Here is a 20718-nt window from a genome sequence, read left to right as displayed (position 1 = left end):
GGCATCAGAGTGCTATTTGGAAGATGTAACACTTTCTTTCAAAAGCTTGCCTCTAATTTGTTCCACAACTTATCTGTGTTATACAACATAGATTCTATTCCATAGATCAAAATAGGAATTACTTTCTGTTCGTAAAAAAGCACATGTTTGTATGTAAATTTCCCAAATTTGAAAACCAGTATTCTTGCTTGCGAGATCAAAGTTATCAACTTGGACTGTATAATGGCAAGAAACATTGAATTTGTAACAGTATTCTGTATTGTTATACCCAGGTATTTATATTCTGTTACAATCTTCATGGGCTCATTCTGAAGAGCCCAAATATAAGTACCAGTTCTAGATTTTCCTGAATTTTTACAAACTAGTATTTGTGGTTTTTTTCTATGTTCACAACTAAATTATTCAATTTAACATAGGTAGCCAAAGAGGACAATAAGTTTTGTAAGCCCTTTGGGGTTTGAGACACCAGTACTAGGTCATCAGCGTACAACAACCAAGCTAGACGCTGATTACCCAGCTTCAGAATTTCAAGAAAAGTTCTCCCATGTCCAAAATGAAAAAAATAAATAAAATTGATGCCATGATACAGCCTTGTAAAAGGTCTTAAATGATGTTGATAAAAGCCCTTGCAGGGACAGACGCACTTGCATGGTTGTGTATGAATGAAGTTGTATTATCAGAGCTAATAAAGATGGTTGGCAGCCAAAAGATTTCAGTTTACGAAATAGCAGGGTTCTGTCTATGGAATCAAATGCCATCCGGAAATCAATGAAGGCAAAATACAAAGATTGTTTCCGGATGGCATATTGTGACTTCAGCATATTTATGGCAATCATATTTGGTAAAGTACCAAGCCCGCTAACAAATCCTGACTGGAAAGGATCTCTCTTAAGATGTTTACTAGACCACTCGTTCAATTATCTTAAAATGATGCAACTAAATATCTTGCCAGGGGCATCAAGTAAGGCTATTGGTCTATAGCTAGCGGGATTTGTATGATCACCCTTTTTGTAGACTGGAATAGTGATCAAATGCTTCCAAGAAATATGAATTTTTGGGGAGAAGAGTATATTTTTAAACATAATGTTCAATATATCGGCCCATATTTTAGGGAATTGTTTCATAGTCTTATTTGACAAACCGTCAGGACCAGGTGCCCTCGATCTACTAGCTTTATGAATAAAGTGCAAAATATCTTCTCTGTCAAATTTTAAGTGAAACTCAATATATCTTAAGGCCAGTGGAGCACTCAGTATGGAATTAGATGCAGAATATAAGTTTGTGTAGTAGATGTTAGTGCCATCATTTTGATAGAGCTTTGATTTCATTCCCCTTAGCCAATTCTTATATTTAGTTCTAATACGAGTTAGAACTATGGTTCGCCTGTCTTTAGGTAGCTTCTGGACTTCTTTTTTCAAGTCGGATTAGTGTTTTCATTTTTTTTTACTCTTGATTAAAAATGTGCAGATGTGGTGTTTGTTTTGTCCTTTGCCTGATAGAATCTGGCTGAAACAATTGCATTAGTTCGGGATATACTACTAAAGGTTAGTGTTTCCTAGTGTCTTCATGATTCGTCTGTGAGTCATAACCATCTCTAAACGCTTCCAAAGATGTCTTTGACCAAATTAGTCTATTCCGGGCTGTATTTTCGGTGACGGAGCCTTGAATATATTTGTTGTTCCCTTGGGTCGTCTTTCATTTGGGTGACCAGGTCACGTTTAGTATATTATGATCACTCACGTCAGAATGAAGTACTTGAAAAGACGCGTTAAATTCAACGTATCTATGTTCACATAGATGTAGTCAATAATCCCAGTACTGAAGCCTCTATGCCAAGTTGGCCTAGGGCGGACATCAGACGAAAAGGATCCATTTAGCATGTAGAGATTTCGAGACTCAATAAATCTAGACCATTTTAGTATTCAAATCCCTTCTATCTGTCGAGTCAATTCCAAACAATGTAGATTTAAATCACCGGCTATTATTAAATGATTTTACTATCTAGAGTCATTAAGTCTAGAGCCTCATTCAAGCATTCTATAAACCTATTGTCAGATATTACCAGGGGATTCCAATATACATTGATGGTGCATAGAAAATATTGTTATTAGACAATTTAAGCATTTGCACGTAGGGGTTTGGTGAATACCATGTTTCTGACCTTATGAACGAGCTTTGCTTGATGGCTATTACTGAGCCCGATACTGGTCTCCCAGCATTTCTCCTTTTTGCTGGATTCAAGAAGATATCATGATTGTCCCAGGAGGGAGTAATCATTAGCCATGTTTCTTGCAGCATGACAATGTCATAGGACTGCAGGTTAGAGATGTTATTATTTATTAGGTACTTAAATCCTCTTGAATTCCAGCTAATCAAAGACAATGTGTTGTGTTCAACTAAAGATAGCTAACATTGGGCGGTATTCTGGCTGCAATTGCAGACATGATTGTGTGTGGTTTGCTTTTGTGTTATCTGATTTGCCACAGATTGAATTGGCATACCAGTCGAGGTAATGTCAGATGGACCTGGCCCTGATATGATCACAAAACATACATTAAAGAGTTGTTATTTCACGGCCCAAATGGTGTTGACTACTACTCTGGAGTTTATCCACAAAATCACTGAGGAACTATTCGAGGCATCAGCGAATTCAACCTGTTCTATGTCGATGGTGCCAATGTCGTCCAGGGCTGGGATCTCGCTAAATATTGATAAAACCGAGGCCCGATTCAAATTATACTGGGGTACTGGAAATGGACGACATATCATAGTTAGTGAATTAACTGCTGGACGTTTTATTGAGTGAGTCATAGTTTTTGATTTCTTAAAATTTTCTAATGGAACTATATTTGGCTTACCAATTTTGCTCGCTGTATCGTCCTTACCAATTATAATGGCTCTTTCATCCAAAATCTGCGATATTGTTGATTTTATCAGATTCTTTGTCGTTACTAGTTGTTTGGCCAGGCATATCATCTTGTTTATTTCCATATTGCCCCTTGGTCAGGTCTTGATAACATTTTTCGCTAACAGGCGTTAGAACTGGAGTATTGTGTTGCAGTTGTTGGTTGATCTTATTTGATTGAGCTTCATCAGTACAGGAGATAACTTCAATCTGTACCCTTGGGTCATTTATAGAAACTTTTAAACTTTTTTGGGCTAGTTTGGTTGCCATGTATTCATCAACCGCTTGTCTGATTTTCTCTACGACGAGCGATTTATTCTTAGTTTTTCAAGTTCAGATATACTATTCTGACGTGGGGGTTCTTCATTGTGACTTGCAATACACTCCGTCATATCGTCCGTAACAGCATTCACCAGAGCATCAAGGGGACTACACAATTCTACATGTCTACCTTTGTTCAGGAGGGCCTGATTGTTCCTGTACTGTTTGTAGCAAGTATTTTGTGGCAATTGCCTTAGATGCTGTGGTGGCTGCTGTACGCGGATGGGTGAGATTTGTAACAAATGACTTGGTATGTGATGACGACATTGACTTAACATTTTTCATGTTTTTAAGTTTCTTTAAGTCAGCCTTAGTTTGCCTACTTTTGGCATGCAATTCTAATGTATTTGTGCTTGCTCCTTCAAATATAGCATAATTACATTTTTTCTGCATTCTGGTTTGGGCTCTTACTCCATTACATTGATCGGATTCTTTAATAACATTGCTAGCTAGATCAATAATAGGATCTGAAATAAATGGAATCAAATGAGTTTGCAGCTTAGATTGTTTTCTTTAATTTGAGCATCGGTCTGTGAACTTACTGGGACCTTCTCAATGGTCGGAGTGAACGTAGCACCCAGAGAGCCCACTTTTTTAACTATAGTTTGCTGCCAAGCTAGAATTTGATCTCGTTGCAGTGAATGATTGTCAGATTTAGTGCTTAAAGTCTCAAAAAGCCTGGCTAAAGAATGAATTGCAGAGTTCATTGATGTTAGAGCTATTTCAGTTAAGCCATTTACATTCTCAACTTGGGAACTCTCGACAGAGGAAGTATGATTTACCATTTATTTTTCGTGGGGTGGGGGTTATAAAGGAAAGTTTTTCAACTGAGTTCATATCACTAACATTAGTAAATAGATCCGGTGATTTTGACATGTTTTCGGACAATGTGTGAGAGGAAAAACATGGGGCATTTAAATCTATATCAATTACTGCCAAATCAACAAACATTCATGCTAGGCATTTTAGGAACAGGAACACCAGTACCAGTTAATACATTGCACAATAATACACTATCAGTTAAGGAAACATTTTCTTTGGCAAAAACAACTGATATGTCAGAGACAATAGTCTGTTTTACCTGGTCATTCCGTGCTTCCTGACCTGAATAGTTCTTTTTTTCATTCAGTTCATGCAAGGTCCCATTCTGGGGATAGCAATTAATGTCCACTGACAGTACCGGAGAGCACTGCTCTCAGCCCTCAAACCGCGACAAGCGCGGCCAAGTGGTACTTTCCGGTACTTGCCGAGGTTTGCGCGTTCCGTTTTTTGTAGTCCCTCCTCCAACAGGAAGAGTTGCCTGAGGCAAAGAAAACACAGATAAGCACTAATAATCTGTTAAAGAAAATACAAATGCTGGTATTAAAGGAGCCAAAATATAGACACCTTGTGGGCAATATAGTCCAGTATATTACTAATTTAGCAATTGCAGGTTTGGAAACAATGGAAAGTCAATCCTCTGTAGCAGGGATTGCGGCCAAGCAGTACTTTCCGGTACTTGCCGAGTTGCAAAGGGGATACATTGCATCTCCCCAGCACACCACATAAGGTGGGATGTGTTGGCTTCACAGAATCCAATTTAAAAGGGATCCAAAGATCCTTTCTTCCCTTGGGAACTGTAGTTCACCCAAGGTTAGCAAAAAGTTAAAAGGGGAGCCCCTAGGCTCTTTTGCCAATAAGATGTTTTAGAGGATAGCTTTAAAAAGACACTATGTAGAGTCAAAAAATGACACCCATAGAAAGAGCAAAAGATTATGTGAGTGTGGAAAAAGGTTCCCACTCACGGAGGTATTAAGGAAAAATATCCCACTAGTAAAGCAAAAAAGTTTAGGGGTTGACCCAGGTCAGGAAGATTTACCAGTTCTGTGAAAATCTTACCTAACACCTGTACAAAATGCTGTCACAAGATAGGGGGGAGACGCTTCATCCATGCCCGCAAAGTCTCAATTTAGCAGCCTGGCTCCTGAGGTCATAGAGTTCGAACACCTCCAACTTCCTCAAAGATGCATGGACATACTTGGAGAAGTATGAAAACCTTACTTCAGACATTGCTACTCCAACAACTGAAAAAGCTTTCATCTATTACAATACCAAGAGCATTAATCCTATTGACTGCTCACCAACACATATTGTCCTGTACCGGACTCCTCTACCAGATTCAGACCTGGTATTCAATTCCTTAAAGGTCGCCTTAACTGCCCTTTCAGCTTACACCTATTAGGGAGAATTCTCAGAAATGTGCTAATTCCCTCCACCTTAGAGACCCCCAGCAAATTTGCTTGATTTTGAGGACTTGATTTTTTTTAACCTGGAGCTAGTGAGACTGTTTTTCCCCACTCTCTCATGTATTTTAATGTGATTTTCTACACTGTTACTTTTGGTTATGAAGTCTAGCAAACTCCATAGGCATCATCTTTTATAATTGTGTCCCAAAGCACCTTCAGTGCAGTGACACAGGGAAGTCTTCCAGATTTCCCAAGGTTTAAATACCTTCTCTGGGATAAACTACTGTTTCCCAGAGCAGTAAAGTGAAATTTACTTTACTTACAAATGTAACTTTCTAGACCCAGCACACACTATCTTACAATAGGGTGCTGGAGGGGTTACTTCGTATCCCCTTTGTCTAGCTTCTCATGTAACATTTGTTACCCTTTTCCTCACTGAATGGATAGTGGCAGTGGTTTACTTTTAACTACTGTGGTGTGCATTTACCGCGGGCTGCTTTTACCGCTTCAGTAAAGCACCCAAGGGTGCTGTTTTTGTCAAAATGGTCCGAGTCTTCTTTTTTAGCCATTTATTTGTGGAAATGTCCTTCTTGCGCTTTTCTGTGCGTGCCAAACCAGGTTTGGTCCTTTTGTTCACTTTGCCTTTGGCAGGATTCACGAGTGAAGCCCGCCTCTGGCTCCAGGGTGTCTGGCGTGGGTAGGAAGTGAGGGAGGTGCCCGAAACTCCCTGTGCTTAGTCTCCTAGGAGACCCAAATGAACTCTGTGGCGATTGGCCGACTGACTGTCCGGCAAGGACTGACAGCTAGGCTGGAATGAATGGAAGCAACCTAAATAAAAGGAGAGGCTTTTGGCTTGGAAGGCAGTCAACCACTGGACGAAGGAATCCGAAGAAGAACTTGAAGACGCCTGCTACAACTCCTGGACCGGTGGTTTGCCTGGTGAAGCCCTGCTGCGGTGCTGAAACTCCAAACTTGTATCGACAGAGAAGCCCCTGCAAGGACAACTTCTCCCTTGGAGTTGGTGGGACCAATCAACTCCAAAGTAAGCCACCTGGACATCTTCTCTGAGCTGGTTGAATTTCCACAGAGTTGCTGCTGGAAACGGAATAGCCAGGGAGAGGAACACCAGATTGTGTGCGTTGCTTTTAGGCCAAGAGCTCCAGGAAGATCCTACAGACTCCCAGGAAGCAGGACTGACCGAGCCAGAGCTCCCTCGACAGAGTGCGGGACCCCAGAAGCAAGGAAGGACCATCTCGACAGCCAGGAACCGCATTGTTGCTATTTGCGGTAGTCGCAAGTAGCTGAAACACTGAAGTGCCACGTGTTTGAAGATTGCCAGTTGCAAGCGGTGACCCTCCCATTGCAGTGCATTAGTCCCCAGAAGTCCTCCCTCTTGTCGCCACGACTGAGGCCCATGAACAGTGAGATCTGCAGAGCTGCACAGGAACAGGATTCATCTGCTGCACCTTTTCTTCAATCCAAAGGTACTGTAAAGTCTGAGAGAACTTGCCTCTTGTTGTAGAGTTGCTTGCATCTTCTACTACTGACAAGCCTAAACAGTTTGTGGCCCTAAATTGATTCTTCTTTTCTTTAAAAACTTCTAAAACATTGTGCAAAGACTTTTCTACTTACCAGAAGTGCTTCAGCTCATACAGACGTTTGCCCATTGACTTTGGTTTAACCTGTTATACTGAATGACTCTGCTTAGAGGATCCAAACGTATTTGCCTGCTTAAGAATATTTGATCTCTTGTGTGTTCGAATAACCCTTTCCTTAGACCAAATCCTAAGAATGTTCGAAATGCTACATTAAGATATTATTGTCCACAGCACCCTAGCTATTGAAGTCACCTGAGGTTGTAGGTTGACTCTGGGCCATCCCAAAAGGTCCTTACTGATTTAGAAACTAAGTGTGTAGTTTTGGAGTGTATTTGTGTAGCTTTTATATTGTTCCCTTCTGAAGGCTTATTTTAACTGACTGATACTTTAATAATTGTTTATTCAAGAAAACTTGTGTGTAAGTGTTTATTTGACTACTTGTCACTGTGTACCTCTGTGTAACTCCACTACGGCTCACACTGACCCCTCTTGAGATAAGCCTGGCTGCTCAACACGCTACCAACCTGTGTAGTACAGACTTGTACCAAAGGTTGGGTTCCTATTGACAGGAGGTCTGGGTTGTTGTAGTGCACCCAAAGGGTACTGCATACAATCGTGCTTAACACTCTAGGTCTGACTCTCTGTGGGACAAGCGGTGCTAAGACATCTTTGCTACTGTTCCTTCACACATCCCACCACCATCTCTGGGTACTGCTCTCTAGTCTATGCACAGCATGTGATTCTAAGCAGATTAACAAATATCAGAAGACATGCATTACTTATCGTAATAGCATTTCTGATGATTTTCTGCTTGCTTGGATTCACATGTGCCCACCCTTCCTCCCCTCTTGGAGTAGAAGGAACATAGACCTCTTGCACCGCTATCTCTGGACTCACTCACATTATATTAAAGCAAAAGGCTGACTTACCCCTCTCTAGAAATCCTTTATGTACAACAGGGTAAGGAAATGTGGGTCTATGTTAATGAGTAGAAATGGGTAGATTTGGATTTTAAGCCAACAGCTTTTATTGCAAAACAAAATTCGCTTTAATTATTTTTCATAAAAACATTAAAAAACATTTAACGTTTGATCCTCATTCACCACTTTCATTTAACACAGACTAATACAGTCATGGGGTAAATCGAACTTGTTATACTTCAAGCATAACAGTTAGTGAATTATTCATATAGGATATAGGAAAATTGCATTGAGTTCCCTTTTGAGAAACCACAATCGGAGGGACCTCGATGCGTGAGGGATTTTGGGTACACTACATGTCATGTTAGGGCTAGTGTTACAGGCGTGCCAATGTCGACGCCCCCTTTCCATCCACGAAAGACGAGATGCAATACTCTGCGATTACCACTAGATGTCTGACTGTATGCACAACATGTGAATCTAAACAGATACAATAATCAGAAATGTGATTACGATAAGCAATGCATGTCATCTCCCTGCAACCGGCCTGCCGCACACCCCTGGACATCTGTCCCCCTTTCTGAGCTTACCTGCAAACAATCACTACTGATGGACTGGGAGATACAGACCCCACCCCACACCACGATCCTCCTTGAACTCTGGAAACTGCATGTTTTATGTATGAATTTTCTACTCCTTGTAATGAGCCACTCTTCAGCAGTAAACATAGTTGGGGAAATGTGGTCACTGCTAAACTCATACCGCCTTGTATAACATTGTTGATATGATTGCCTCTGTCACTTTGTCAAGCCCTTAAAAGTCAAAAAATATATATATACTGGAGTAAACCAGGACTCAAAGCACAAGCAACTCCTATGGGTATAGTAAAAGAATAGGTGACTGGTGAAAAAGGATCCCACTCACATAGACAAAAAAGACAAAAAAAGAAAAAATCTGAAGTCCAGCAAAAAGTGCTGGGGGGGGGGGCTCGCATGTCAAGGAGATGCAGCATACAAATGAAAAATCTACCTAACAAAGACTGCCTCAAGAGGCTGGATGTCTGTTTTGACCCCTGCCTACCAGTTAACAGCTGGGTAGAGTGTTTTTGCCAGCATTCCCAATTACACACACTACATAAAAGGTCTTGCTGTTCCTGTAGTATCCAAGGACACCCTATATTGTGTATCAAATGGGAACAAGAAAGCACTGAAGTCTTGCTAGTTGTATGCTGGATTCTACAAGTTTCTTGTTGTATTCCTCATCTGACACAGCTAACATTTCTCCAGAAATGGAACAAAACGCTTTATTTCGCAAGCTCGTAATGATCAATTATTTCAAATAATCTTAAGTATTCTTTCTCTCTACGTGCAGTGTCTTTTGAACTGTTTGTTGGGAAATACCTTTGAAGATGAAATGTATTTTTTGTTGACCTACAAAACAGCCATTTGGAAGATTGCTTTAGCCTTAAAGTAAAGAATGTTTGTATCCGTTTAATTTTCTAATTGAAGTTTTTGTTTTTGCCAATAGGGATATCGCCAGTGCAATAAAGGAACTCCTTGACACAGTGAATAACGTATTTAAGAAGTATCAGTACTCGAACCGCAGGGTAGGTATACATTGCTGGATACCAGTGTTAGCTGGGATTATAATTAAACATAAATACTTCCAAATACGTTTCTCACGCCTGCTACCCTATGCCTGTTCTTTAACTTCTGCTAATAGTTTGTAGGTTGTCAAAGTATAGTTTTCTGTGTATTTTACTTTATGTGAACTGTTGTGTGAATATGAGGCATTTTTGATCTTCTTGGTTTTGAAAGTGAAGCATTCGGTTAAAGCCAGATGGGAATTTTTATATATATATTTCTGAGGCTTGTGGAAGCTGCTTAGATCACATGCTGTGCATAGGCCGACATCTAGTGGAAGCTGCGGAGTATTACAGTTTGTTTTTCGAAACTCGAAAATGGGCGTCGACACAGGGCGTGCCAGTAATACTATCCCTAGTGTGACGTCCACTGTACCCAAGATCCCTCACGCGTCTAGGATCCTCGGATTGTTTTTTTCCGCCATACTGGTCGGAAGCATTTTGCGGAATCCCCTGGCCTTAGCCATATTTTTGCTTAAATATTGAGTTATTGACATCCTTCCGCATCCCAACGTCGAACTTCGACACTCGACGCCGGCTGGAGAAGAAATCGTCCGTCGGCTGCTGCACGACGATTTGGGCCTCGGAAGGCCTCTGGCCTGGGCCCGGGCCTTGGAAGGCCTCTGGCCTCGGTCCTGCAAGTAGGGAGAGTGGGGGGTTGGACATACTCTACACTCTTGGTATATAGGTACACCTTATACATTTCCTACACTTAACAGCCCGCTGCCTCAAGGTGCGTATGGAGGGTACCCCTTTTCAATTCTGCCCCAAGTGCAATCGCAAATACCCATGCTTTTGGACAGCGAGGGCATTACGGCGTCGAAAGACAGCCGAGCGCAGGTCCCCGACCTCGGAAGGTCGTCCGACAGGGCGGCTATGGGGAAGACCCCCGGCGACACAGGCGCTTCACACACCACCCACACTAAACACACGAAGTCCAACTGAGACTCGACAACGTTGAGTGCTCGGAAAGAGGCACAAACAGAACGGTCCGAATCGGTGTCCTCTGGGCGTTCGAGATCGAGATCGCCGCATGACTCCAGGCAATCATCCACTCTTGCCAAGAGTGCCTCGCTCCCTAGGCTAACGGTAGTTCGATCGTCGGAAGACAAAGACGACTTCCACCCCCAGGCTGCACTCCAGGAGTCGGAGCCCGCAGACAAGATCAGCACGGCCCCATGTTCGAAGGACAGGGACTCTACCCCCGATCCTCAAACCTCTGGAGCCACAAAGGGACAGGGAAAACACTTTTCCACTCACGGGGAGGGGGGAAAACAGCAGAAGAAGCAGCCTCTGCACTCTTCCACACCTGTAAAACACTCCACTCCTCCTAAACAGGCAGACAAGACCAGGTCTGCTGATATTTCAAAGAGCAAATCTACTCAAGATAAATCTCCAAAACTTTCTGAGAGTCATTCCCAGTTCCAAAAAATGGTCCAGTGATTACATAGATAGGGTCATGTCAAGGATGTCTTCCTAGGCAGACTTTTACGATAAAAATCCAGACCATTTCCTTTCATATGATCCACAAGGGGCTACATCCTCAGGCTCTAATGATCCTATCCCCCCCGAGTAAGAAACCCCGGTTTGAGACACTGATGAGGTCTACAGACCCCTTCGAGGTACAACCATACTCACGACCATACTCACTATATCAAGGACTTCCTTTGGTGAGGACCAAGATTTTGGCATGGTAGAAGAGCAAACCGGGACGGGCTACTATGGGGACGATGAGGACCAAGAGGTGGAGGAGGAGGAGGAAGACCCTGAAACCTACAGAGTAGATTCGTCAGTAGAAAAGGAAGCCCCGGTTACCGACTCCCCTGTCGATAACCAACCCCTCCTGAACGAGGTGCTCGCACGTGCAGCAGAACATTTCCATATTGACACCCACGGTGTCCAGGAGGAGAGGGACTTCGCCGAGGAGTTAGTAGGAGAAAGGAGGCCTGTTGCCCAGACCATCCCTATCCTAAAGTCTATTCAGCGAAGAATAGACCCGTCCCTGGTGAACCCGAACCTCACCAGAGCAGTCAATCCCAGAGTTGAAAAACTTTTCAGGGCAGCCCAGTCTGACCCTCTCGACATAAGAGGACATCTGAAGCCAGGCTCCCTAGTTGTCACTAACACTCGTAAGAGGGCTGGAACACCCTTGTCATCGTCCGAAGCTCCTCCAGACGAGGAGAGCAAAAAACTATATGGTTTCGGCAGTAAAGTAGCCTCAACGTCCGCCTATCAGGCAAGGATTGCAAACTCCACCACCCTGTTGGCCAGCTACAACTGCCATCAGTGGGAAGAAGTCGCGGCACTCATAGCGTCTGCACCGGAACCCTTAAAGGGCCAGTTAGCTCGGATTTCAGCAGAGGGTAGAGCCGTGTCTGGTTGCATTTTAAAAGCAACCTTTGACGCCGCGGACAACGCAGGCAGATTGATGGCAGAAGGCACTATTATCAAGAGACATGCGTGGTTGCGGCAGTCTGGTTTTAAGGCAGAAACCCAGGCATCATTGTTGGACAAACCGGTGGAAGCCGATCTGTTTGGTAAGGCGGTCGAGGACACACTGAATAATGCCAAGGACGAATACGAGACACTCAAGTCCCTTGGCCAGTTAACCAATAAACCCCTGAACCAGAGAGGGAATAGCAATTTTCGTCACCCACGAGGCCAAAATTCACAGAGAGGATCTAACTATTCCCAGGGGCAGGGTACACAGTGGAACAACAGCCAACAGTCTACCCAGGGTTACGGCAGGGGTAATAGGAGAAGACCTGATAAAGGCAGAGGCAGCCCCAGCAAAGGAGGCGGCATGCCTCCACCAAAGCTGTGACGCTCAGTTCAGGGTCCCTTCTCACGCAACCCCAGTAGGGGGACGCATTTCCAACTTCACCCAGGCTTGGGAAGGGATCACATCAGACAGATGGGTGCTGTCAACAGTATCCACAGGGTACTGTACAGAACTACTGCAGCGTCCCCGGAACCATCCTCCACGACAAAGAGTACACTCTTTAGAACATCAGAAGATTCTCCTCGAGGAGATCGCCATTCTGCTAGCAAAGGACGCGATAGCACTCGTCCCGGGACACCAGGTAAACAAGGGTATTTATTCAACTTACTTCCTTGTGCCAAAAAAAAGATTTGACAATGCGCCCAGTATTGGACTTACGGCCTGACAAGTATGTCAAGCCCCAAAAGGTTCGTCTGACTACGCTACAAGAGGTAATCCCCCTCCTAAAAAAGGATTACATGGCAACCTTGGATATGAAAGATGCCTATTTTCATATTTCCATGTTCCCAGCGCACAGAAGGTACTTGCGCTTCAACGTGGACAGTCTGCGCTACCAATTCAAGGTACTGACCTTCGGGATAGCTTCGGCACCAAGGGTATTCACCAAGGTACTGGCGGTGGCGGCTGCACACCTACGCAGGCAGGCAATCCCGGTGTACCCTTATCTGGACGACTGGCTCATAACGGGGGAAACCCCATTAATTTGCAGGACAAACATTCAAAGGACTATCGACCTCCTCCACGAATTAGGCTTCTCAATCAACGAGAAAAAGTCAAGCCTGGTGCCAAGCACCTCCAAACAGTTCCTAGGAGCAATCCTAGATACTCAAGAGGGGTTGACCTTTTCTTCAGAGGAAAGAATTCGGAATATACTACTGCAAATTCCGCAATATCAGTCAGGTCACCAAATAACGGTACGCAAAGCAATGCGTTTACTGGGCATGATGGCGTCATGCATTTACCTGGTCCCCCACGCGCGCCTGCGCATGCGTCCCATGCAGGAATGGTTGGCGAAACAGTGGTCTCAGGCAAGTGGTCAGTGGGACGATCTAGTGGTCGTTTCGCCAACACTAGTACAAAGCCTTCACTGGTGGACAAGAGAGAATCTTGCACAGGGAAAACCCTTTTACGATCCCGAAGTACAGGCAGTAGTCACTACCGATGCATGTCTGACGGGGTGGGGAGCTCACCATCTCCACCACACAGCTCAGGGTCTCTGGTCTCCCTCAGTGGCCAAGAACCACATCAACCTGCTAGAGCTTCTGGCAGTATTCAGAGCGCTTCAAGCGTTCGAGCCCCACCTACTAAACCTGTCGGTGCAAATCCGGACGGACAGCACAACAGCCATGTTCTACCTGAACAAGCAAGGAGGGACTCGTTAGCCAAATCTGTCCACGCTTGCCTAGAAAATCTGGATATGGGCACTCAGACGGAACATCTTCCTGTCATCACATGTTCCAGGGGAGCTCAATTCCCTATCGATGCTCTGAGCAGAGACTCCCTCCCAGAGGAACACGAATGGGTTCTACACAGAGAGGTCGTAGAAAATATCTTCTCTCAGTGGGGTTTCCCCCACTATAGACTTATTCGCCAAAAGCGAAAACAGACAATGCCCAGGATTTGCATCCAGGTTCCCCCAACCAGACTCCCAGGGGAACGCCCTGTGGATGAACTGGTCAGGGATGTTTGCGTACGCTTTTCCACCAACTCCTCATTAGGAAGGTGGTGAACAAGATGAACAGCGAGTCGATGACGCTCGTCCTAGTTGCTCCCATGTGGGCAAGACAACCATGGTTCCCACACCTACGCAGGATGGCGGTGTGCGAGCCCATCAAACTTCCAGCCTGGTACAACCTTCTGTCCCAGAACCAAGGTCAATCAGCATCAGCAACCCAACTCAATTAACCTGGCAGCATGGCTCCTGAGGTCATAGAGTTTGGACATCTCAATTTACCACAGAGGTGTATGGACACCCTAAAGGAATCTAGGAAACCAAATACAAGGCACTGTTACTTTGACAAGTGGAAGAGATTCGTTATCTGGTGCCAGAATAGACAAATCAACCCAGTTGATTGCACTCCTTCCACTATTGTTACGTACATGCTCCACCTGCTAGATGCAGGATTGGTTTTTAACTCACTGAAAGTACACCTGGCAGCCCTGTCGGCATAAACCACTTCCCATAACAAGGTCTTGTGGTGGAAAGTACCAGTAGTTAAAGCCTTCATGGAAGGAGTAAAGAGACTTCACCCTCCTATTTCGAACCCACCACCAGGGTGGGACCTTAATGTGGTGCTATCTAAGCTCATGGGGCCCCCTTTCGAGCCCATGCATAAAAGCAGTCTCAAACACCGGACTTATAAAACGGCCTTCTTAGTAGCTATTACTTCTATAAGAAGGGTCAGTGAAATTCAGGCTCTTTCAGTGCAGGATCCCTTCTTTACTGTCCATAAAGACAAACTGGTTTTACGCACACACCCTAGGTTCTCACCTAAGTTTATATCTAAATTCCACGTAAACCAGTCCATCGAGCTTCAGTCTTTCTTCCAGGACCCTCAAAGCTCGGCTGAGGTGAAACTGCACACCCTAGATGTGCGTAGGGCGGTCCTCTACTATGTAAATAAAACCAGACCGCTAAGGAAAACAGATCAACTGTTTGTCTCCGTAGCTACAGGCAGAGAGGGGGATCGTGTCTCTAAAGGTGCCATCTCGAAGTGGATTATTAACTGTATCCAGCTGTGTTACTCACTCTCTGAAAGAACTCTGCCTTTCACGCCAATAGCCCACTCTACTAGAGGCATTGGGGCCACTCTGGCTTTCATTGCAAATGTACCCCTTGACACCATTTGCAAAGCAGCTACTTGGAGCTCTATTCACACTTTTACTCAGCATTACTGCATTGACACCCATTCCAAGGCAGATAGACAAGTGGGACAAGCGGTTCTAAGACATTTATTTGCTCATGACCCTTCTCATATCCCACCTCCTTCAGGTACTGCTCGCTAATCTATTCACAGCATGTGATCTAAGCAGATTCCACAAGCCTCAGAAGGGATACATTACTCACCGTAATCGTATTTCTGATGCTTGTATCTGCTTAGATTCACATGCGACCCACCCTTCCTCCCCTCTGAGAGAAGGCGCATGGTTGCTTGTAGTCTTACCTTTCTATCTATCTGCTTGGATTATCTGTACTCGCGCTACTCCTCATGCTACCTCAAGTCAGAAAAAATACAATCTGAGGATCCTAGACGCGTGAGGGATCTTTGGTACAGTGGACGTCACACTCGGGATAGTATTACTGCCCTGTGTCGACGCCCATTATCGAGTTTTGAAAAACAAACTGTAATACTCTGCAGCTTCCACTAGATGTCGGCCTATGCACAGCATGTGAATCTAAGCAGATACAAGCATCAGAAATACGATTACGGTGAGTAATGTATCCCGAAGAGCACTTTTTGGGCGGCTTACAACTCGCTCCCCCTGGACGAATCACCAAACCTTGCAGAAAAAGTATATGGGCTACTCTGAATTTTTTTGCAAAGTTTGGTGATGTTTGGTCCAGGGTGGGAAAAGTTATAGGGGGGGCGGTCCCAAAACGTCTTTGTTTTCCCCATAGACTGAATGGGGAAAAACTTTGCGCACGTCTACAGCCTAAACTGCTGGACGGACTTTCACCAAATTTGCGGTAGGAGCAGGAGCTTGGTCCCGAAAGCATGCTTTTGTACATTTGGTGACAATCCGTCCACTAGTTTTCTTTAAAACGACCAAAAAGTAGGTTGTGGGGACTGTGTACAGTGTTGGGTGCATGGCCCAAGTCCATGCACCCAAGAAGAAAGTTATAAACACTGGAGGTATAAGCCACTGCACACCCATACATTGTAATATCTATGGACATACTGGTAGGAGTCTAGCCTCTGGCCAGACCCACTGAAGCATACACAACTATCGATACACCCGTACTACCACACATCTCTCAGGTGGTTGTGGGGAGGATCTGCAGTCTTCGGTGCATGGCCGAAGGCCATGCACCTGAGATCACACTTGTCAACTGTAAAGTTATAAGCCAACATGGATATTGCATAGTGCGGTGGTTGTGGGCAGGACGTATAGTTTTGGGTGCATGGCTGTAGGCCATACAACGAAGAGTGTAGACCCTGCGCACAAGCAGTGCAGGATATCTCATTCATACATCACACCCACACATTCCAATATGTATCTGGTAGGTGTGGGCAGGACCTAGAGTCCTGGGTACAAATTGAGTGCATGCTACAGTTATAATGTTTCATTGTATGGGTGTGTCACTCATGTATAAGTGACCATGGGTGTAATATGCTGCGGTGGTTGTAGCCGGGGCCTAGAGTCTTGGGTGCATGGCCTTTGGCTGTAGGCCATACTTCCAAGACTCTAGGCCCTGGCCACAACCACTGCAGCATGTTACAGAAATTGATACAATTGTATTATTGCTTATAATGGTTGTGGAGAGTGTGTAGAGACTTGGCTGCATGGCCGAAGTGTTGTTACAAGCCACAATGGGTATGATATGGTGTGGTAGTTGTGACCATGACTTAGGCCAAAGGCCATGCACCCAAGAACAAGCTTATAAGCACTGCAGTTGTAAGCCACTATGGATTTTATACACTGCATACCCATACATTCAAAAATCTATGGCCTTAGACCAAAGTCTGTAGCCTGTGGCCACAACTACTGCAGCATAGGTACACTCGTACTACGAAACATCTTTCAGGTGGTTGTTGGGAGGGCGTAGTGTTTTGGGAGCATGCTCCCAAAACCAACTATATAAGTAGTGAAATTAGAAGCCACAATGCTTGTGATATGCTTTGCTGTTTCTGGCCAGGACCCAGAGCCTTGGGTGCATGGCTGCAGGCCATGCACCCAAAACTAAACTTAGAAGTAGTGAAATTAGAAGCACCATGGTTTTGATATGTAGCTATGGTTGTGGGTAGGACCTATAGTGTGGGTTGCTTGGCCGAAGGGCGTAGGTGGTAGGTAATACATCAAAGATGCTAGGACCAGCCTACAGCCACTACACCATATTACTGCTATAGATTAGCCGTGTTGATTCGCATATGTATGAAATGACTGTAGTTATACTTACTGTTTTATTTGTTTAGGATCCATATATGTTTTACCTGACTGCAGTACTTGGTGGACCTAGCCTTTTTTAATTTCTGTGATAAAAGAAAAAAAGCATGTTAGTGTTTGCATTTTATGAAGACGTATTGCATTGCATAATAGACAGTTTTTATTTTTTATTTTAACACTCATATTTAGTTTACAAACCAGTGTACTGTGCATTTTGCTCAGTTTGTGTTTGTTTTTGAAATCCTTGGTTCTGGGGGAAAAAAAAATCCTTGTCGGATAAAAAAAAAACTTTAATTGCTATGCTACAAACTATTTCTTTGCTTTCTTTGATTGTTTCCTTGTTCTTTGTGATTAATGTTATGTTTGTTGCCTTGTTGCTATTTTTAACAGCAGTTAGATACCAGTTGGCATATTCTAACTGTGCATTTGTTATGCTTCTGTGATATTTATTTATCTGTGTTATACACTCTTGGGCAGTTAGATACCTGTTGGCGTATTCTAACTGTATGTAGCCTTTCACTTCATTTTTTGGTAATGTTGAAGTACACATTAGTCTCTAAATTTTGGCTTTAAGAAGATTAAATACGCATTTGTAAGATTAGCAGGCAATCTCTGCTTTAAGAGTAATGGTGCGATCATTACATTCCACCCATCCACATTTCTTTTTAATGTATGCAGTGTAGTGACCTGCATTGGTTGTAACTCCTGCATGGTAAATTATACCTACTGTTGTAAAGGTTTTCTTTCCAAGTGACACTTGACCATGTGTGAATCCAGTCAGCTTGCAGTTGTTTTTCCTACCATCTACATTATAACGTAGCAGCATAAGTATTATGTACTTACTATGCGTTTGTATCACTAAGGTGGAGCTATTGTCTGAATTGCACATAGTACATAGTTTGCATTCTGTAACAGTTGCTGAAATGGAATGGATTCACAATTAGGTATGGATACATACACAAATCGCTCATTTGGGATTTGTTCCTGTATGACATTGCTACAGAGAGTGCATGTATGTTTCCACATGTATGAAATCTGGAAGATTTCATGTATAGGTATGCTTTTGTTTTCCAATACTTGTAGTAAGTACATTAGAAATTCTTGTGGATCTTCTTGTGTTTATAGTGAATCGGACCATTCCAGCACAGTAGTCCAATTTCTGTCTTATTCCGTAAACACTGTATATGTTGCCAGGATTGTTTGTTGCATTTCTATGAAGGACTAACATTTGCAAACTCAATTGGTCTGTACTGTGCAAGTAAATATTGTTAACAATTGGTGGCAATTGAAATAGAATATTCATTGCTGCATTTGCATAGCAACTTACACCAGTTTCATTTTAAAATTTGACTGGACCAGCTAGTTCCGTATCAGAGTGCTTTTTTCAGAGTTTCTCTTCCTTCTTTGAAGAAGTACCTGGTTTACTTTCCCTAATAGGTACTTCTTTGCTTGTGGTAATTGATGAACCTTTTCTTTCTTTTGTTTTCTTGGAAGGATTTGCTGTCAGATTCTGTTGCTTTTCTGATTGAATTAGGTTTCTTTTACCACGTTTTAATTTCTCTGGAACAGGATATTATTGTTTCAGATGGGGGGGGGGAGGAATGTACAGTGAACGCAGTCTATTGTATTCTAAAATGCAAGGAATATCAGCGGTCACTTAACTTGCGTCAAAGTTGATTAGAAATAGACAGTCAAGTGTACGTAAGCGTGATAGTGCTACGTAGTTCATGCCTTCTTTAAACACTGCGTTTCCTAGATCTATCAGTGCTTTGTCTAGGGTAAGACCTTGGGATTTATGAATAGTTACTGCATATGCATGAGTTAGAGAAAATTGTTGTCTACGTACATACATGTCTTTGAACAGAAGGAATCGAGCAGTTGAGCGCCCTATCTTTTTCACTTCTGAAAGTTTGTCGAAGCAAATATTGACAAACTGAATGTTGTTGTCACGTGGGTATGATTGAAAGCCAACAACTGTACCCAGTGCCCCATTGACAAGCCCTTGCTCCACGTCAAGGTTACGTTTAAGCATTACTCTACAATTTGAGGATAATTTTAATACTTTGTCCAACCCAGCTGTGTTGGATATTGCATTTTCTAAACTACTTAGTCTTGTTGTGGCTTGCTCACACATGCATAGTGACATGCCATGTACGTCCAGTTTGTCTGTGGCGCAAATTTCAATTATTGGTTGCATTTCTTTATTTAACATTGTTTCATTGAATTGGACACAGCTTGCAAGAGTTGGCATTAAGGCCATACAATTGATATTTTTGTGCGCTAATTGTTCCATAACATCAGTAGCACATGCCTTATCGCCATAAAGTGCATGGATGTGCTGTTTTTTCAATATTGCTTGTGCTTCCTGAGATAGTATACCAACTCTAATACTTTTTAGGGTGTTGGCATAAGTGAGATCTGCAGATAGCCGCATGTTTTCTGTTAATTCTCTGTATTGGAAATGTTGCCAAAGGTTGACATTTCCTATGCTGCCAACAGTTTTAGAGCAGAGTTTGTGTCCTAAGGTTTTAAAAATAGGTTCACCTTTCACTGGTGTCAATTGTAGAAGAACTCTGAAAACGATAATGTGTTTCCCTGCAAAGAGTTCTTCGTAGTTTGTTTTAAGTACTTCTTGCAATCTGAGGTGAATCCAAGGCAACATTAGGTTGGAGACCATGTTCACTTCATCTATTAGTAGCATTTTCCTTTGCTTTAATACTCTGCGTAGTTCCATTGCAGCTTCTGCTGAAAGTTTGTAGTAGTTTAGTTTAATTTGTTTTGGTGTTCTACTGGAAGTAGTAGTAATCGTTGTAAAGTGACACCGCCTATGTTGTAGGTAGCTAAACCTGTGGGGGCAGTTACAACAGCTGATGGTTTGTTGTTTGTCAATTGCTGAAGGAACTTGCTGATTTTGTTTTTCCTGACCCAGCTTCACCACTGACGTACAGCAGTATTGGTTTGTAATTTTGCCAGTTACATGCTTTATTTTCGTGTTGTACACCATGTGCAATTTGTTTTGTTACATCTTCAAAAATGGTGTGCTGATCTTTAAGTTTTGCTTGTTGTACAGTTAAGTCTTATATATTTTCTTGATAGTGACCCATGGTGTTTTCCACTTCTGTCATAGGTAATTCTGCCTCATTTGCTATTACTGGCTGTCCTAGTGGTTCTTGACCCTCCTGTTGTAGAAGGTTGACTACTGTCGGAAGAGTCCTTATG

At 43.2% G+C, this 20718-nt stretch overlaps 1 protein-coding gene across 3 annotated transcripts in view; it reads left to right on the top strand.

The window, feature by feature from the left end:
- Positions 1-20718, top strand: part of PDCD10 (programmed cell death 10) — a 295941-nt gene that overhangs the window by 177055 nt on the left and 98168 nt on the right. For all 3 annotated transcript variants that reach the window (XM_069618493.1, XM_069618494.1, XM_069618492.1), the window contains one exon: positions 9497-9575. In XM_069618493.1, the coding sequence (XP_069474594.1) occupies positions 9497-9575 (79 nt within the window). The remainder of the gene's footprint in view (positions 1-9496; positions 9576-20718) is intronic.

Source organism: Ambystoma mexicanum, chromosome 10, assembly GCF_040938575.1.
Source record: "Ambystoma mexicanum isolate Mex_15411 chromosome 10, UKY_AmexF1_1, whole genome shotgun sequence".
NCBI classification, from domain to species: Eukaryota; Metazoa; Chordata; class Amphibia; order Caudata; family Ambystomatidae; genus Ambystoma; species Ambystoma mexicanum.
This window is presented reverse-complemented; position numbering and strand designations above follow the sequence as displayed.